The 14,386-nt window shown below is 37.3% G+C and overlaps 1 protein-coding gene across 8 annotated transcripts in view; it reads left to right on the top strand.

Annotated features, from left to right (window-relative positions):
- The window catches only part of CDKL5 (cyclin dependent kinase like 5), a 209,203-nt gene that overhangs the window by 171,014 nt on the left and 23,803 nt on the right, over positions 1–14,386 (top strand). For 5 of the 8 annotated variants that reach the window (XM_034434393.3, XM_087871397.1, XM_034434387.3 and 2 more), the window contains 2 exons: positions 697–816; positions 7,554–14,129. In XM_034434393.3, coding sequence (XP_034290284.1) covers positions 697–816; positions 7,554–7,946 — 513 coding nt within the window. In that variant the 3' untranslated portion in view covers positions 7,947–14,129. Of the gene's footprint in view, positions 1–696; positions 817–7,553; positions 14,130–14,386 lie in introns of those variants that run through there. The other 3 variants (XM_087871398.1, XM_034434415.3, XM_034434425.3) reach the window with 2 other exon arrangements.

The following is a 14,386-nucleotide window of genomic DNA, read 5'->3' as shown; positions in this document are numbered from 1 at the left end:
ACACTTTGGAAAGCTTTTATTTTCTCTATAGTCATTTATCTTATTGTATGTTGTTGGCAAAATAAAAGGTAATCCCCCTATATTTAATGGATTAGCAATTTTTAATCCTAAATTTTATTTGCTGAGAAAGGAGTTTTAGCCAGCAATTGCCTACTCCCTGTTAGACGACTAAACTGTTCAGAAGATATATTCAGCCAAAGGTTTTCTCTGAAGCTGGCATGTTGCACTATTTAGCAGTTTCTCTGATTAGTAAACATATCTTTTTAAGCTACTGTAAATCTTATTTCTTTGATAAGGGAAAATACTCTTCCTTATAAATGTACTGCAAAATTAATTGATGACTGTTTATATTTCTTCCTTAGCAAAAAACATAGTTTTTGTGAAAATGGCTCATGATCTTAAAAGCAATATGGAATGTCATGAAAATGAGGGTGAAACAGAGCACTGTACTTAACTGCTCCCTCTCTCTTTTGCAGTATTTAACTAACAGCATGTGAATGCCTTAAGGGTGCAGGTTATAAAAATATGCATGGCATCTACAAATATATTATTAATATGGAAACCTTAAAAGGGCATAGCAATAATGGGTTCCCTTGCATTGCTTTGATCTGAGAAGCAAGGAGAAGTGTTAGTTGAGACATAACTTAGAATTTTTGTTCCCAGGAATTAATGAATAGATATTGTTCCATGTTACAGATGCCTGGAAGTGAAAGTCAGGATCTTTTGGCAATACAAAAAGCTATTCACACATCTAATCATCCAGCCAGCAGGCAGAAGGACTGGCATTCTGAAAAGATGACAGAAATCCAAGGACATGTAAGTTTAAATATTGCTTCATTTCATTTTAAGTCATTTGGCAGGTGAATAATTGTTCTAAGTTATAAAAGAGAGTAACTTTGAACTTTTTTTCTTGGGATCTCAAACTAAAATCATCACAAGTGCTGCTTGATTATTAGTTCATTAACCCAGAGCTACATTAGAATTTTTTTATACATCAATTTAAAAGATTTACCAGCAGTGCCCACAGAGTCTTGGTGCTTTTATCAAATTGGCAAAAGAAGCAATTTCAGTGTTGCATCTTTAACAGAACTGTGAGGTATGTTTTATCCGAGTAATGTAACCATCTGTAGGAATGCAGTGGCTCAGTGGCTAAAATGCTGAGCTTGTCAATCGAAAGATCGGCAGTTCAACGGTTCGAATCCCAAATGCCACGTAACAGGGTGAGCTCCCATTACTTGTCCCAGCTTCTGCCAACCTAGCAATTCAGAAGCACGTAAAAAATGCAAGTAGAAAAATAGGGACCACCTTTGGTCAGAAGGTAACAGCGTTCTGTGCGCCTTTGGCATTTAGTCATACTGGCCACATGACCATGGAGATGTCTTCGGACAGCGCTGGCTCTTCGGCTTTGAAACGGAGATGAGCACCGCCCCCTAGAGTCAGGAACGACTAGCACATATGTGCAAGGGGAACCTTTACCTTTAATGTAACCATCTAGTCATTAATATATATCAGTGGAGCAGATAGAATTATCACCTGCCTTACGTTCAGTATGAAGTTCATAAATAAGAATTGTCCCTCACTTTTTCTTGAGCAACAACAAAGTATTGTTCCAACCATATGTTCATATTATTTGTTTACTTAAAGTATTTCGGTCAAGGTAGCTTGCAAAACAAAACAAATTTGGCAATAAAGAGTAATAATAAAAATCAGTGAAGACAGGCATTCTGCTTCAGGACATTTTAGGTCCTTGAGCTATGTACTGGATGCACATCTCTGGGTAATTTATACTAAAAATACAGAACCAGTTGAAAAGACATATTGTTAGTGATATGCAATAATCTAATCTCATTTGTTCACAGTAGTGAACAAATGAGTAGGTTGGAGATGTTAACATTCTGACAAGTTTGTGTGGCTAAAGGTAAGCCTTCAGGTTATTTAATGTCAAGTCATTTAAAGCTGAAAGGTTAAAATCAACTTTTTAACTTTTAGCAGAATGTGATCACAGTCAGCATACCACCTACAATACAGCTACTACATAAACAACATTGCAACAAATAAGGACATACATTCAATTTTGCAGCTAAGATTGTTGGATGATCAGAGACAAAAACAGCCAGGGAAGTGATTGAAGCCTGGGAAACAGGCCCCTTATCAGTCAACAGGAATGCTGATTTACCACCAGCTTATCATGTACTTAGCCAGCCATCAGCACCCCAAGCCACAATAACCAGGCACCATATAAATACCTCACAGAGAATAGGCCAAAGCACACACACTGCTAGAGAGAAGTTCCCTGAGGATTGGCTCCAGCACGAGTCCGAAAGCTCTGAAGACTCTGTTCCGGTGACCAACCCAGATTGGATCCTGCACTACATAAACCAATATAAATAATCCTTATTTAACAACCAATCATTTTATGACTGCACAAATTTGCAATTGCCACAGACTGGGTGCTTTCCAGCCCTTTCCAGCCCATAAAGCACTCCCAGCCATCATATATGGTCATATCCCACACACGCCATAATCACAGGACCACATGTCATTGTGCCAGTTTGCAGTCAAGAACTGGGATTTGCAGTGTTTTTTGTCAGATGGCAAAACCTGACCCTTCAAATAAATAGGCTTACTTAACAACTGCCACATTCACTTAACGACTACTGTGAAAAAGGCTAGAAGATTACTTAAGGTGATTTTCAAATGCAATGATTTATGACCACATTTCCACACTCAATTATGGTCAGAATGTCAAGGACTACCTATAGTTTTTAAATTGAGAATAATTACCTCCAAGTGATAATTTGGTCATGTTCTGGAAGTAATGAAATATTTGTAAATTTCTTGTTTGTGAGTCAAGGATTTGAGGTTGCAGTTTCCAAGGCAGTTGTGTAAAACAACACAGTCTGGTTTCTTTATAGGATAATGACATTATTTGAGACCAGGAAAAGAAGTAATTAGGTGAAACAGTTCAGTAACCACTGACATAAACTAACTGCTCTACAAACCATCTTAAATTTCCAAATCAACTCAACTTTAACATTTTTAATAGGCACTTAGTATATCAGCTAATGCTAGATTGTGCAACTTTCATCCGTTCAAGGGGCCTATCAGGCTTTAGGCAAGAGATTCCCTCCCAAAATAGGTAGAAAACAGAATTTGTGATAAAAGAGCGTTTTAGAAGTTGCAAATGATGACTGTGAGAATTAAGGTTCTTTTTGTCTTTTAACAATTTTTTAATCAGAAAGCAAATGCATATCCCCTCCCTAACCAAATTTTGGGCTGTGTTTATTATACAAGGCATTGTGGAATTCTATGTTACCCAGAGGCTACCCCTCCCCCCCTTTTTTTTTTACAATTTTGCCTACACTTCTAGAAATCAATCCTTTCCATTACTATTTGTAGTTTCTGTAAGAGTCTGCCTCTCCTCTCCGTTCAAGAAACTAAAACTCTTGAAACCATTAACATTTCAAAAGGAACCTTTTATTGAAGGAAAGGGATTGCAGGATCTCTAGTGTTTGGGCAATTCAGTTAGGATAAAGCAGTTAGAAACCCCTCCTCTCAATCTGATGTTGAATAAGCCAATCCACAGGTGCAAAGTTGTTTTGGGAAGCGCAGGCTGAGAAGGTGATAAGAAGTTGTTTCCAGGCGTCTCTTGCTGGAGGCTTCGGAACGGAGACAAAACAGATGGCCCTCCCCCCTTACATTCTCAAGAAGGTACATCAAAATACAGGATACATAAGCATCAGGAAAAAGGCTATAAATGGAGGGGGTTAGTTTTACTTACAGATCTCTTGCTAGCAAAGTGTTCCTCAATTCTTGGTTGGTTTGCAGTTTTCACTGGTGGGAGAGATCCCAGGCTGGTGCCATAGCGTTTCTTTCTTTTTCCCATGCCTTATTAGTCCCCGGCAAAAACAAAAATTTTTCTCTGTGTTATGGTCTACACTGCTATCTCCTCCAAAAAATATTAGTTAAATAAAAAATGATCCAATGGGAGTATTAAAAATTGATAAAAAGAAATAAAACCAAGAGGCGCTACTGCAAACACATTCCAGCAGCCCTCCAGATTCCAGCATATGCCTCTTTCTCCCAGATAGCCAATCTCTGTTCTGTGTCTGTTAATTTTTTAGAAATATATGCACAGGGTTGTAGATGGCTCTGCTCATTCTCTTGGAGTAGGACGGCCCTGACGGCAATGTCACTAGCACCTGCCTGTATGACAAAAGGTTTTTCTGGATCTGGGTGCTTTAGCACTGGCACTGGCTGAAAACAACCGTTTCACTTTTTCAAATTCCACTTGGCATTCCATGGTCCAATTCAGGGGCTGCTTCAGTTTCGGCTTGTCTCCCCCTTTTGTTTTCAGCAAGTTAGTGATGGGGAGTGCAATTTGCACGGATGCCAGAATAAATTGCTGATAGAAGTTGGCAAACCCCAGGAAGCTTTGCAGTTGCTTGCATGTGCAGGGAAGGGCCTACTCAATCACTACTTGCACTTTTTCTGTGTCCATCTCCACACCCTCGTGGGAGTTCCTGTACCCCAGGTAGTCTATTTTATCCTTGTGGAATTCACATTTGGACAGTTTTGCATAAAGCTTTGTGGTGCGGAGTTTATTCAAGACTGCCCAGACAAGCTTTATGTACTCTGCTTTAGTTTTGGTGTATATTAGAATGTCACCTCAGTATACCAGAACTCCTTTATATAGGTGCTCATGGAGCACTTCATTTATTAGTTGCATGAATACTGCCGGAGCACCCTATAGTCCAAATGGGAGCACTTTAAACTGGAAACACCCTAAGGGTGTGTTAAAAGCTGTTTTCCATTCGTCTCCTTCCCTAATTCTGACTCTGTAGTAGGCTTCCCTCAAGTGCAATTTTGAAAAGATTTTTCCCTTGGAGAGGTGGACTAACATATCTTTCATGAGGGGAAGGGGATACACATTCTCCACACTTACAGCATTCAAATTTCTGTAGTCCACATATAAGCGCAAAGATCCATCCTTCTCAGAACAGTACCAACGCTGCAATTTTAGGCTGTGTTGGTTGGATGAACCCCCTGGCCAGATTTTTATCTATGAAAACTCGCAGTTCCTCAAGTTCCCTGGGGGATATGCTGTATATTTTGGTTTCAGTAGCTTGGCCCCTGGGAGAATCTCAGTGGTACAGTCTGGGGGGTGGGCTCGTCGGAGCCATCCTTGTATTCCCAGGGAATCCCCTGAGCTGGCTCAGCCAAATTCTTTATTTGGATTTTTCCCCAGTTTCTCCCTTCAGTCATCTAGTCTGGTCACTCCCCACTGGAATCTTAGGGTCCCCTCTTTCCAGTTTAGTCTGAGGTTCCACCTCTTCAACAAGGTGAGTCCCAGAACTAGTGGCCACTCCATTCCAGGTGCCATGATAAATATGAGTCTCTCATCATGGGTCCCCATGGCTATTTCCAAGGGCTCTGGCAAAAGTGGCTGGCTCCCCCCCACACACACAACTGACCCATCTAATTGGCAGAATACAATGGGGGTCTTTAGTTCCATAGGTGGATGCCCAATGTCTCCAGCAGGATTGGGCTTACTAAGCACCGGGTATACGCTGAGTCCAGGAGGGCTGAGAGCTTTACTCTCTTTTTCCTGCTAGAGGTTAATTGTCTTAGGGGCAGTGTGACCAGTTCGATCGGTTCGCTTACCAGCGGGTCGTCTTCAGGGTCACTTTCAAACAGACCCAGGTCTTCTCCTGGTGAGGCCAGAATTCCCTCCCCCGGTTTTGCGAAGGAGTGAAACTCCACAGCCTCTCCGCTTCTCAGTGCAGTCTTTCCCACGGAGGTGGCTTTCATGGGTTTTCCATTTGATAGGCACTCAGGTTTTTGAGCAGCACTCAGCTGTGTGATGCCCTTTCTTCTCACACTTGAAACAGCAGATGGTCACGGCAAGAGGGCAGTTTGTGGCTTGAATAGCTCTCACTTTCCCTGGGATGAGGATCTCTTCCAGGTTCTCTCTGCTCGGTATTGGTTTTTGGCCAGGTCAATCTCTACCTCTTCGGCCAGAATGTACCAGTCATGGAGATGTTTGGGGCTTCTCAGGCTAGGCAGGCATGGTAGAGGTCATTATTCAGCCCGTCCTATAACCAGCTCATCAGGATGTCTTCCAGCCAGTCTACTCGGCAGGTGAGGTCTCGGAATTCCTTGGTATGCGGCCGGCGGCCCTGCTTCACAATTCTGATATGGTCACGGGCTTTTTGATCTGCCAGGGGGTCTTCGAAATGACGGCGGAGAGCCATCATGAAACAGTTGAAGTTCTGCAACTCTGGGGCATTGGCATTGTGGAGGGTCACCATCCACCAGGCTGCCGCCCCTTCCAGGACCAGGATGATGACTTGGACTCGGACGCCCTGGGTTTGGAAATCCCACCCGTATTCCTGCATGTACGTAAGGACATGCACCCAACTGCTGCGGGTCGCCATTATACTTCACTCTTGGGGGGGTTTCCTTTCCAGCTGCGGTGCTCTTGGCTGGCCTTGGACATTTTCAGGAGCCGCTGCTGCACGGGTCGGGTTTTCTGGGATGGCTGTCCCACCCACAGCTTCGTCTGCATGATCTGCGGCTGTCGGATATGGGGTGGTAGCTCTGGCTCTGTCAGCTGTTGCTGCTGCCTCGCCTCCTCTCTTGTGACAGTCTAGCTCCCCCCGGGCTCTTAGGTTCTCAAAAGCCTCCATCACCAAAAGCATGACAAGTCTTTTCAGTCTATCGTCTCCAGCCGGCTCTTCGTCCAGTTCCTCCTGGTCCCATAGGGCTTCCAGCTCGCGTTTCCAGCCTGGCTGCCGGCCACCTCGAGTAAGGGCTTTTGGTTCTTCTGTCCCAGCTGTCTTTCTTCCCAACTCTGATCGACCATCTCGGTTTCATGGGGTCCTCCAAAATGGCCTCGAGGTCTTTGATGGGGCACACAGAGATTACATCCGGCTGGGTGGTGGTAGAGGTTTCACCCCAGCATTCTCCCTCTTCATGCTCGCCACTTTGCTCGAACATGGCTTGCAGGGTCCCCCTAGTAGAGCGAGTAGAGCTTCTCCGGGTTGACCACTTTTGCAGATTCTGCTTTATGTTAGGTCTGCCTCTCCTCTCCATTCAAGAAAGTAAAACTCTTGAAACCATTAACATTTCAAAACGAACCTTTTATTGAAGAAAAGGGATTGCAGGACAAAGGAAGCAGGATCTACAGTTTCTGGAGGCTTTGTAACTGAGGCAAAACAGATGGCCCTCCCCCTTACATTCCCAAGAAGGTAAATCAAAAGTACAGAATACATAGGCATCGGGAAAAAGGCTATAAACTAAAGAATGCACCCAGGCTTACTAGAATGGCAGCATCCCTATAGGATCTATGGAATCTGACAGTTTCTAGTGAATTCCAAGAACTCCAATTGTCCATGACCGCTTAAAGATTGCAAACCAAATTATTGAATAATTGACAGTTTAGTATTCAATGTCAATATGCAAAATACTTTAGTGCTTAACAAAAATAAGGAAAGTAAGAAGGGAAATAAAGAACAAATAAAACCCATCGTTTTCTACTTTCTGTCTTTCAGAGTCAGCCTCTAAAATCTTTACGCAAGCTGTTGCATCTTTCTTCCTCCTCCTCAAACCATTCAATTCCTTCTGAAGCCCGATTCCAGCCTTTACCAAATCAGCCAGCTAAAACCTCTTTTTCTGAAGTTCGAATTCATCCTATGAGTCAAGCTTCCACTACCAGCAGCAACAACCTACGCCAAGAATCTCAATCAAAAGGCAGAGCAGCCCTCCAGATCATAAGCCAGATGGAACCAAGCTGGCACGTTTCCCCAGGGAACAGAAGTGCCAGTGAGACATCATCATACTCGGATCAGATAGCTTCGAAAAGTGGGCAAAATGGGCATACGTATAACCGAACAAACCGATCACGAATGCCAAATCTGAATGATTTAAAGGAGACAGCTTTGTAATTGTATCCAAGAAAGTGATATTACAGGGGTTAATTGAGGGATATGGTGATGCCAATGATTGGAGTAATGATTGTATTTGCAGCTTTACAAAAGAGTGTGCAATATGAAGTTTGTGTAGCTACTACTACCACATCAATAGGGATTCTATAGTGAAATGAACTTTATAAATTGCCATTCACACATTATAATAGCAAAAGAATGTGCAATTCAGGGAGAACAAACTATTTGCCCTTTTCTCTCAGCTTACATTCCAGCTTAATATGCACATTTATCTGAAAACTATTTTGGCATTTTGGGGAACTTAAAAAAAATATTTAGATGTATGCCCTTTTAAAAAATATTGCTGCCTAAATTTAAAAAAAAAACTAAATAGGTTTTATGTGATATATTTGTATCCTTAGTATGGTTTAAAGTTTTAGTTTATTTGTTTTTAAAACTTCCATATTTGATAAGATTTGTAATATTTATTATCTAATACCTTATTGTTATATCACATTTTATGTTATAACATTATTTGGAGCTGTATGGAACATTGTGATGAAGTGAAAACAGCTATAGTAGTTTCTACAAAAATTAACATTTATTACATCAGGAATATTTTATTATAAATACATATATGTGTGCGTGTATGTGTATGTGACTATATATATTTATATAATAAATAATCGTTTTTAAAAAAGCTATTCACTTAAAGTATTGTTATGACACTATCTGCCATATTTTTATACATTTGTGATATTAAGTGCAGTATTAATACTTAACAATAAATAGGAACTAAATACATATTGAAGTATAACAATATGATTTTTACTCCCATCCTAGATGCAGTGATATGGGCTATATCCACTGCTGATCTTCTGCTGATGAGAGGTTCATGATCCAATAAAAGGAATCAAGTGTGCTATGTTGCTTCTCCTTGTGGCTCTCATCCCCACCTTTCCTCCCTTTTCTGCTAATAAAAGCTTTTAAACTCAAGAACCTTCTGTCAGTTGAACAACAACACTGAATACATCCCATTATAATGCCACAAGTAAAATAATGGTTTTAAGATTTCCTGTAGACAGTTTGATTGGGGTAATAGATTAAAAGCTAAAAACATAAAGTAGGAACAATAGTGTTACTTCTCCTAAATGTATATATAGCTTTCCCATTCGTATCAATGTGAAATAAGCATTTGCATAATGGAGGTAGACATCTAGTGTGCTTGCAATCTTCCACCCAGGAAAACCTATTCATACCAAGAAAGTAAAGCAGATGCTCTTCCATTTAATACATGGGGTGAAGACCAAAGAGCCACAGCAAGAGATGCCAGTGGCAAACCAAAGTTGGCATGACACAGCACTGTAAATCATGGTGTAAGGTTTTAACTTAATATTGTCTCTGCACTTTGTTTGGAATAGTATTAAACAGAAAGTAAGATACAATACAGAAGTGTAAGAGAGACTGTCGCACTTCCATTTTGCTTCTAAGGTTTTATAAAAAGAAAATATTGATATTTAAGGGAAAAATCATTTCTAATGAAATTTAATCCCCCCATATCACTTATAAGAATAGTTCTGTGAACATGTTTCACTCACCCAGTGTGTATGATATTTTCTAATTTCTTATCAAATCTTAGGAATTTTTAAAATGTACTTCTAAATCTAGCTAATATTTATTTGCTTATAAGAAATACTCAGGAAATTATTTGGAAATTATTTTTCATTCAATATGGAGTTGGTCAGTGAAAAAAGAATGAAGACAGCAGTGTCAAAACAATACATTTTAACTCTCAAATGTATACAATATATTATTGAATCAACTCCATAAAAATTGATCTGGACAGTATATAGTTGGTGATATTTATTAGTAATAGATAACACAGATTAATAAAAAGATGTAATCTGGTAAATTTATGTATATATATTTTTTAAAATTGTTAAATTTCAAAGTTTTGAACACAATATTTATTCCATTAGATAATCCAAAATTTTCAGTGGTGATTGTTGCTGTCTAGTTGCTGTATAGAAAATAGGCATTATATAATAATATATAAAATTCATGGCTAATATCTGTGGAAAACACAGTGCAGACTATGACAGGGTGACTCAGGCAGTCAATTATGTTTGTTTAATTCATAGAGTGTCTTGTAATTTAATACACAGTCGCCTCCAGGGTATGTTCCCAATATTTCTGGCTGCATAGCTGCATTTTCCAGAAAAAGACTTCCAGACTCAAATAGTGCTGTTTGAATGTGGCAAATAGTTTTTATTTGGCTTGTATGCAAATTACAGAGTAATATTTCTTACTTTGCTAGTAATTTGCACAATTTATAAGACTACTTATAACTCTTTTGATTCATAGATGTCTAACAGAAAACATTTAGTAGTAAATTAGATATACTAGAGAATTGCTATTTGTACTACTAGATGTTTCAGGTAAGGATACCTCTTTTAAGCTTAAACTTGAGAATGTGTGAATTTTATTTTTTGGGTGTTCCATAAAGAAAATTATTTCTTTTAGTAATGTGTACATTCAGATCTGTTAATAGAAAGAACATTTCAAAGGTCTTGCACTATATTTAATTTATGTATGCAAGCTTTGTAAAATATGTTGTAAAACTTGTAAATGTGCAAAGATGTCTCCCACCCCACCCCCCCAAAAAAACCCCTCCTTATTGGTTAATGGAGATTTCTTAACATTATAAGAAGAGCAAAGCCTATTATGCATTCAGCTATGATTAAGTGTGAGCTTTTTTCTTCGCTGAGATTACGTAAATACATTGCTGTTCTCTGTACTTTTATAAGAATAGTGCAGCTAGTTTAGGTGACTTGTGTTCTATAGTATTGAAGGAGCAAAAGAATCTATTATAGTTGTGTATATCAATAATTACATACTCTTCCCTGGAAGGTTTGTTGTATATTTTCTTTTTTCTAGAAAAAGAAAACAAAAGTTTGCACGTAATTTATTCAGAGCAAATTTTTAAAATGTCAAAAAGCTTTACTTAGTAATTTTGCAAAAGTTCCCTTTTGCCAATGAAATATATGGAAGCATGGCTGAAAAGATTTTTGAAAGTAGAATTCTACTTTCTGAATCTTGTGTACACTATTAAGAAGTTTTTCATAATATTTCATATATTTTCTAGTATAAACAATATTTTTCAAAAGATTATTTTCCATCCCTTAATTTCATTTTCATTACATTTAATAATGTATAAATTATAATTTTAATAAATTGATAAAGGAATTACCATGGGATGGGCACTTTTGCCATTCCCTGAAAAACAGTAGTTAACCTGGATTGAGTTTTACAACTCAGTCCAGAAGGGTTGATGGTTTCACCTGCTTAACGTATTTTATATTTAATTTTATATATCACAAGGCTTCCCATTTCTCTGTTTCTAAATTCTCAGATATACTGAGCTCAGCTTTTCCTCTATTTCCATTGAAATTTTGGAAAACTAAGGTAAGTTGCATCCTTACAAAATATTTAATATTTCATGTAATTTTTAAAATAAAATTCCTTTTTTTTCACATTCATTCTCTTTTCTATTTCCCATTTTTCTCTATCATATCACCCAAAGAAATAATATTTCATAATCCACACTAGTAACTGTTTCCCCATTGTCTTAAATACATTCAGCTTTTATTTTTATGCTGCATATTTCAATTACAATTGACACTTCAATGGAATTTTGTTTCAAAAATATCTTAAAATCATGGTAGGAGGAATAAATGTAAAAAAAAAATTCCCTTATTTATAAAACAATTTAAATTTGCAAAAGGAATTGACAGAAAAAGTATTTATTTGGTAATCATTTAGCATATATGAAATAAGTGAGGAAAAAAATGACCTGGCTAAATATTCTTGATTAAAAATGTGACAATGAGAGGGTTTTTTTTTTTTTTTACTTGTTTGTTTGGTGTTTGCTGTAAATAATGTTATGTTTGGTATTAAGAAACTGTTTTCATGCAGTGAATTTCCTCCGAAGTGTACTGAAGTTCTTTGTGCCAAATATATATATATTATATTTCATTGAGGAAGGCTTAGAAAAATAGGATATAGTAATTTTCAAAACATTTTATTTCCCTTATTTGCAGTCTTGAAAAGATAAATTAAACTGTGATATTATTCTCTATTCTAGAAGAAAGTGTTTATTTAAAAAACATCTTCCATAAAAAACATCTTCCATAAAAAATATAAAGCTGGCTTGTACATGAGAATTTGTAGCAAATTGCAACAAAAGCCATTATTTTATCCTCTGATAACTGAAATTCAATAGTTTTTAATAAAAATGGTTGTCTCTAAGACAAATGAACTTGATAATGACTCTTTATTTCCTAGTATATTTTCTTAATTTCACTGTTATGATCTTTATAAAAGAGATCCTGCCATTCATATAAAATTTTAAAATATTGCATTGCAGAGTTTCCAAAACTTCATGACGTAATTTATATTAGAGAATCAAAGGCTGGGGATAGGAAGTCTGATGCTTGTTGAAAGTAGTTAACTACTTTGGGATCCTGTTTTGTTTCTTTTTAAAAATAGAAAAATGTTGAAACTATTTACTTCAAAATAGTCTTATGAATGATAAAAACTCCCATATGATACCCATGAAATTACCATTTTACTACTACTTCTGATAAATGTAAATCAAGTTTATACAGCCAGACATTTTTGTTAGATGATTGTTGCCAAATGTATAACTGAATAGTTTTAAACACCTGCTTTGGCTAGGATGCTGTTAGCAAATCAACTTCCTTTTCTAATCAGTATATCCATTCCTAGAAATTAGCATTTTTGAGACTTGCTTCATACTTTTTGTAATCTAAGGGTCCAGTAAAACCAGGTGCTTTTTACAGATACTGAATAGTGCTTCCAATTCACTTTAAACCAGCTCAGCATATTTTCACATTGCTTATATATTCCTTCATTTTACATTTATTTCAGTTGGTTACGTTACTTGTTTTTTCTCCTTGGAAAATAAATAGGTATCTAGTGTCCCATTTTGAATCAATCGTTTTTAGATTTGAGCAGTTTCTTGTTTTAAGTCTCCAACTTTCCTTAAAAATAAATCAAATAGTTTTGTATAAAAATTATTCACAAAATGTAATGCACAGATCTTTTTCTGAAAATGAAAGAAACATAACTATTTGTGAAAATACAATGCCCTGGTAAATCAACGGTAATTCTAAAAGCAGAGAAAGGATTATTTCAGCTTTCTACAATTAGGCACTATCTAAATGTGTTAGACCAGCGGTCCCCAACCCCCAGTCTGTGGACCGGCACTTGGTCGCAGTATGCCAGAAACTGGGCCGCATAAACAAGTGAAGCCCCATCCTCTGGATGCAGGCAGCATACACCTCCTCTGGTCCACGGAAAAACCTCTCTCTGTGGAACTGGTCCCTGGTGCCCAAAAGGTTGGGAGCTCTTGTGTTAGGCTATAGTTGAGAGAATTCCCAACCAGCATACCCATTCTGACTGGAAATAGTGGGAAAACATTCCATTATAGCTATAGAACACCAGATTGAAAAAGAGTGCATTACATTAATGTGTTTTAGCAGAGAAGGCTTTCTAATATTTAATTGCATTAAATACTGGTTCTCAGGTGATTGGAAGTCTCTCACTTTTGCTACCTCTGTTGTTTTAGACAAATTATTGTGATTGTAGCAAATAATTCACTTGATACAGTTTGATGACTCAGTTTAAAATTCTTTAGGAAATATAAAAATAACTGCAAGAAAAAAGAGCTTTGGCTCACTATTAATGTATCTGGAAATATAGGACTGCTTAGATTTTCATGTCAAAATACTTGATAAGATGTATTGAATAAAATTGGAGGTATAATTATTTTTGAACACCTTTATAGCTTTATGATAGTACCCATTTATGAAAGTAGCTTTTCCGTTTTATGTGGTTAAAATTATGTATTCGTTATTTCTTTTTTAGAGAATCTCAGATGCACAAACTGAAAATCTGTCCTGCTTTCTTTTAGTAGAAATACTATGTAAAATCATTGCATTAAAACTAACTGTAGATATGTTGAATATTTTTTCATGCCATGTTAATAAGCCAGCTGCAAATCTTTATGGAACATACCATATCATATTGTAGTTGCATCATAATGGATTGCTTTCAGGCATGCATTCCATTTTTAATTCCTGTATAATTTTTATTATTTATGTAATAAAAAGGGATGAATTATTCTGTGTTTAACTTTTACTTATCAGCTGGGGATTTTTCATTTTTACTGAACACAATGTATTTTTGAAAGGGCCTGCCAAAATATGCCTTTAATAAAAATGCAGGTTTGCACTAGAAAAGTGAGAATGTCATCCCTACCGTCCTTATTGCATTCCATGCATCTGTTTTCTTTCATTTCTAATCATTTGATCCCTTCTTTTCTGATTTTAGGCATTTTAATATAAGTGATTACATTGTATAGATGAACCTCCTAAAAA

Source organism: Pantherophis guttatus, chromosome 5 (genome assembly GCF_059756535.1).
Source record: "Pantherophis guttatus breed Tessera chromosome 5, ASM5975653v1, whole genome shotgun sequence".
Lineage (NCBI taxonomy): Eukaryota > Metazoa > Chordata > Lepidosauria > Squamata > Colubridae > Pantherophis > Pantherophis guttatus.
This window is presented reverse-complemented; position numbering and strand designations above follow the sequence as displayed.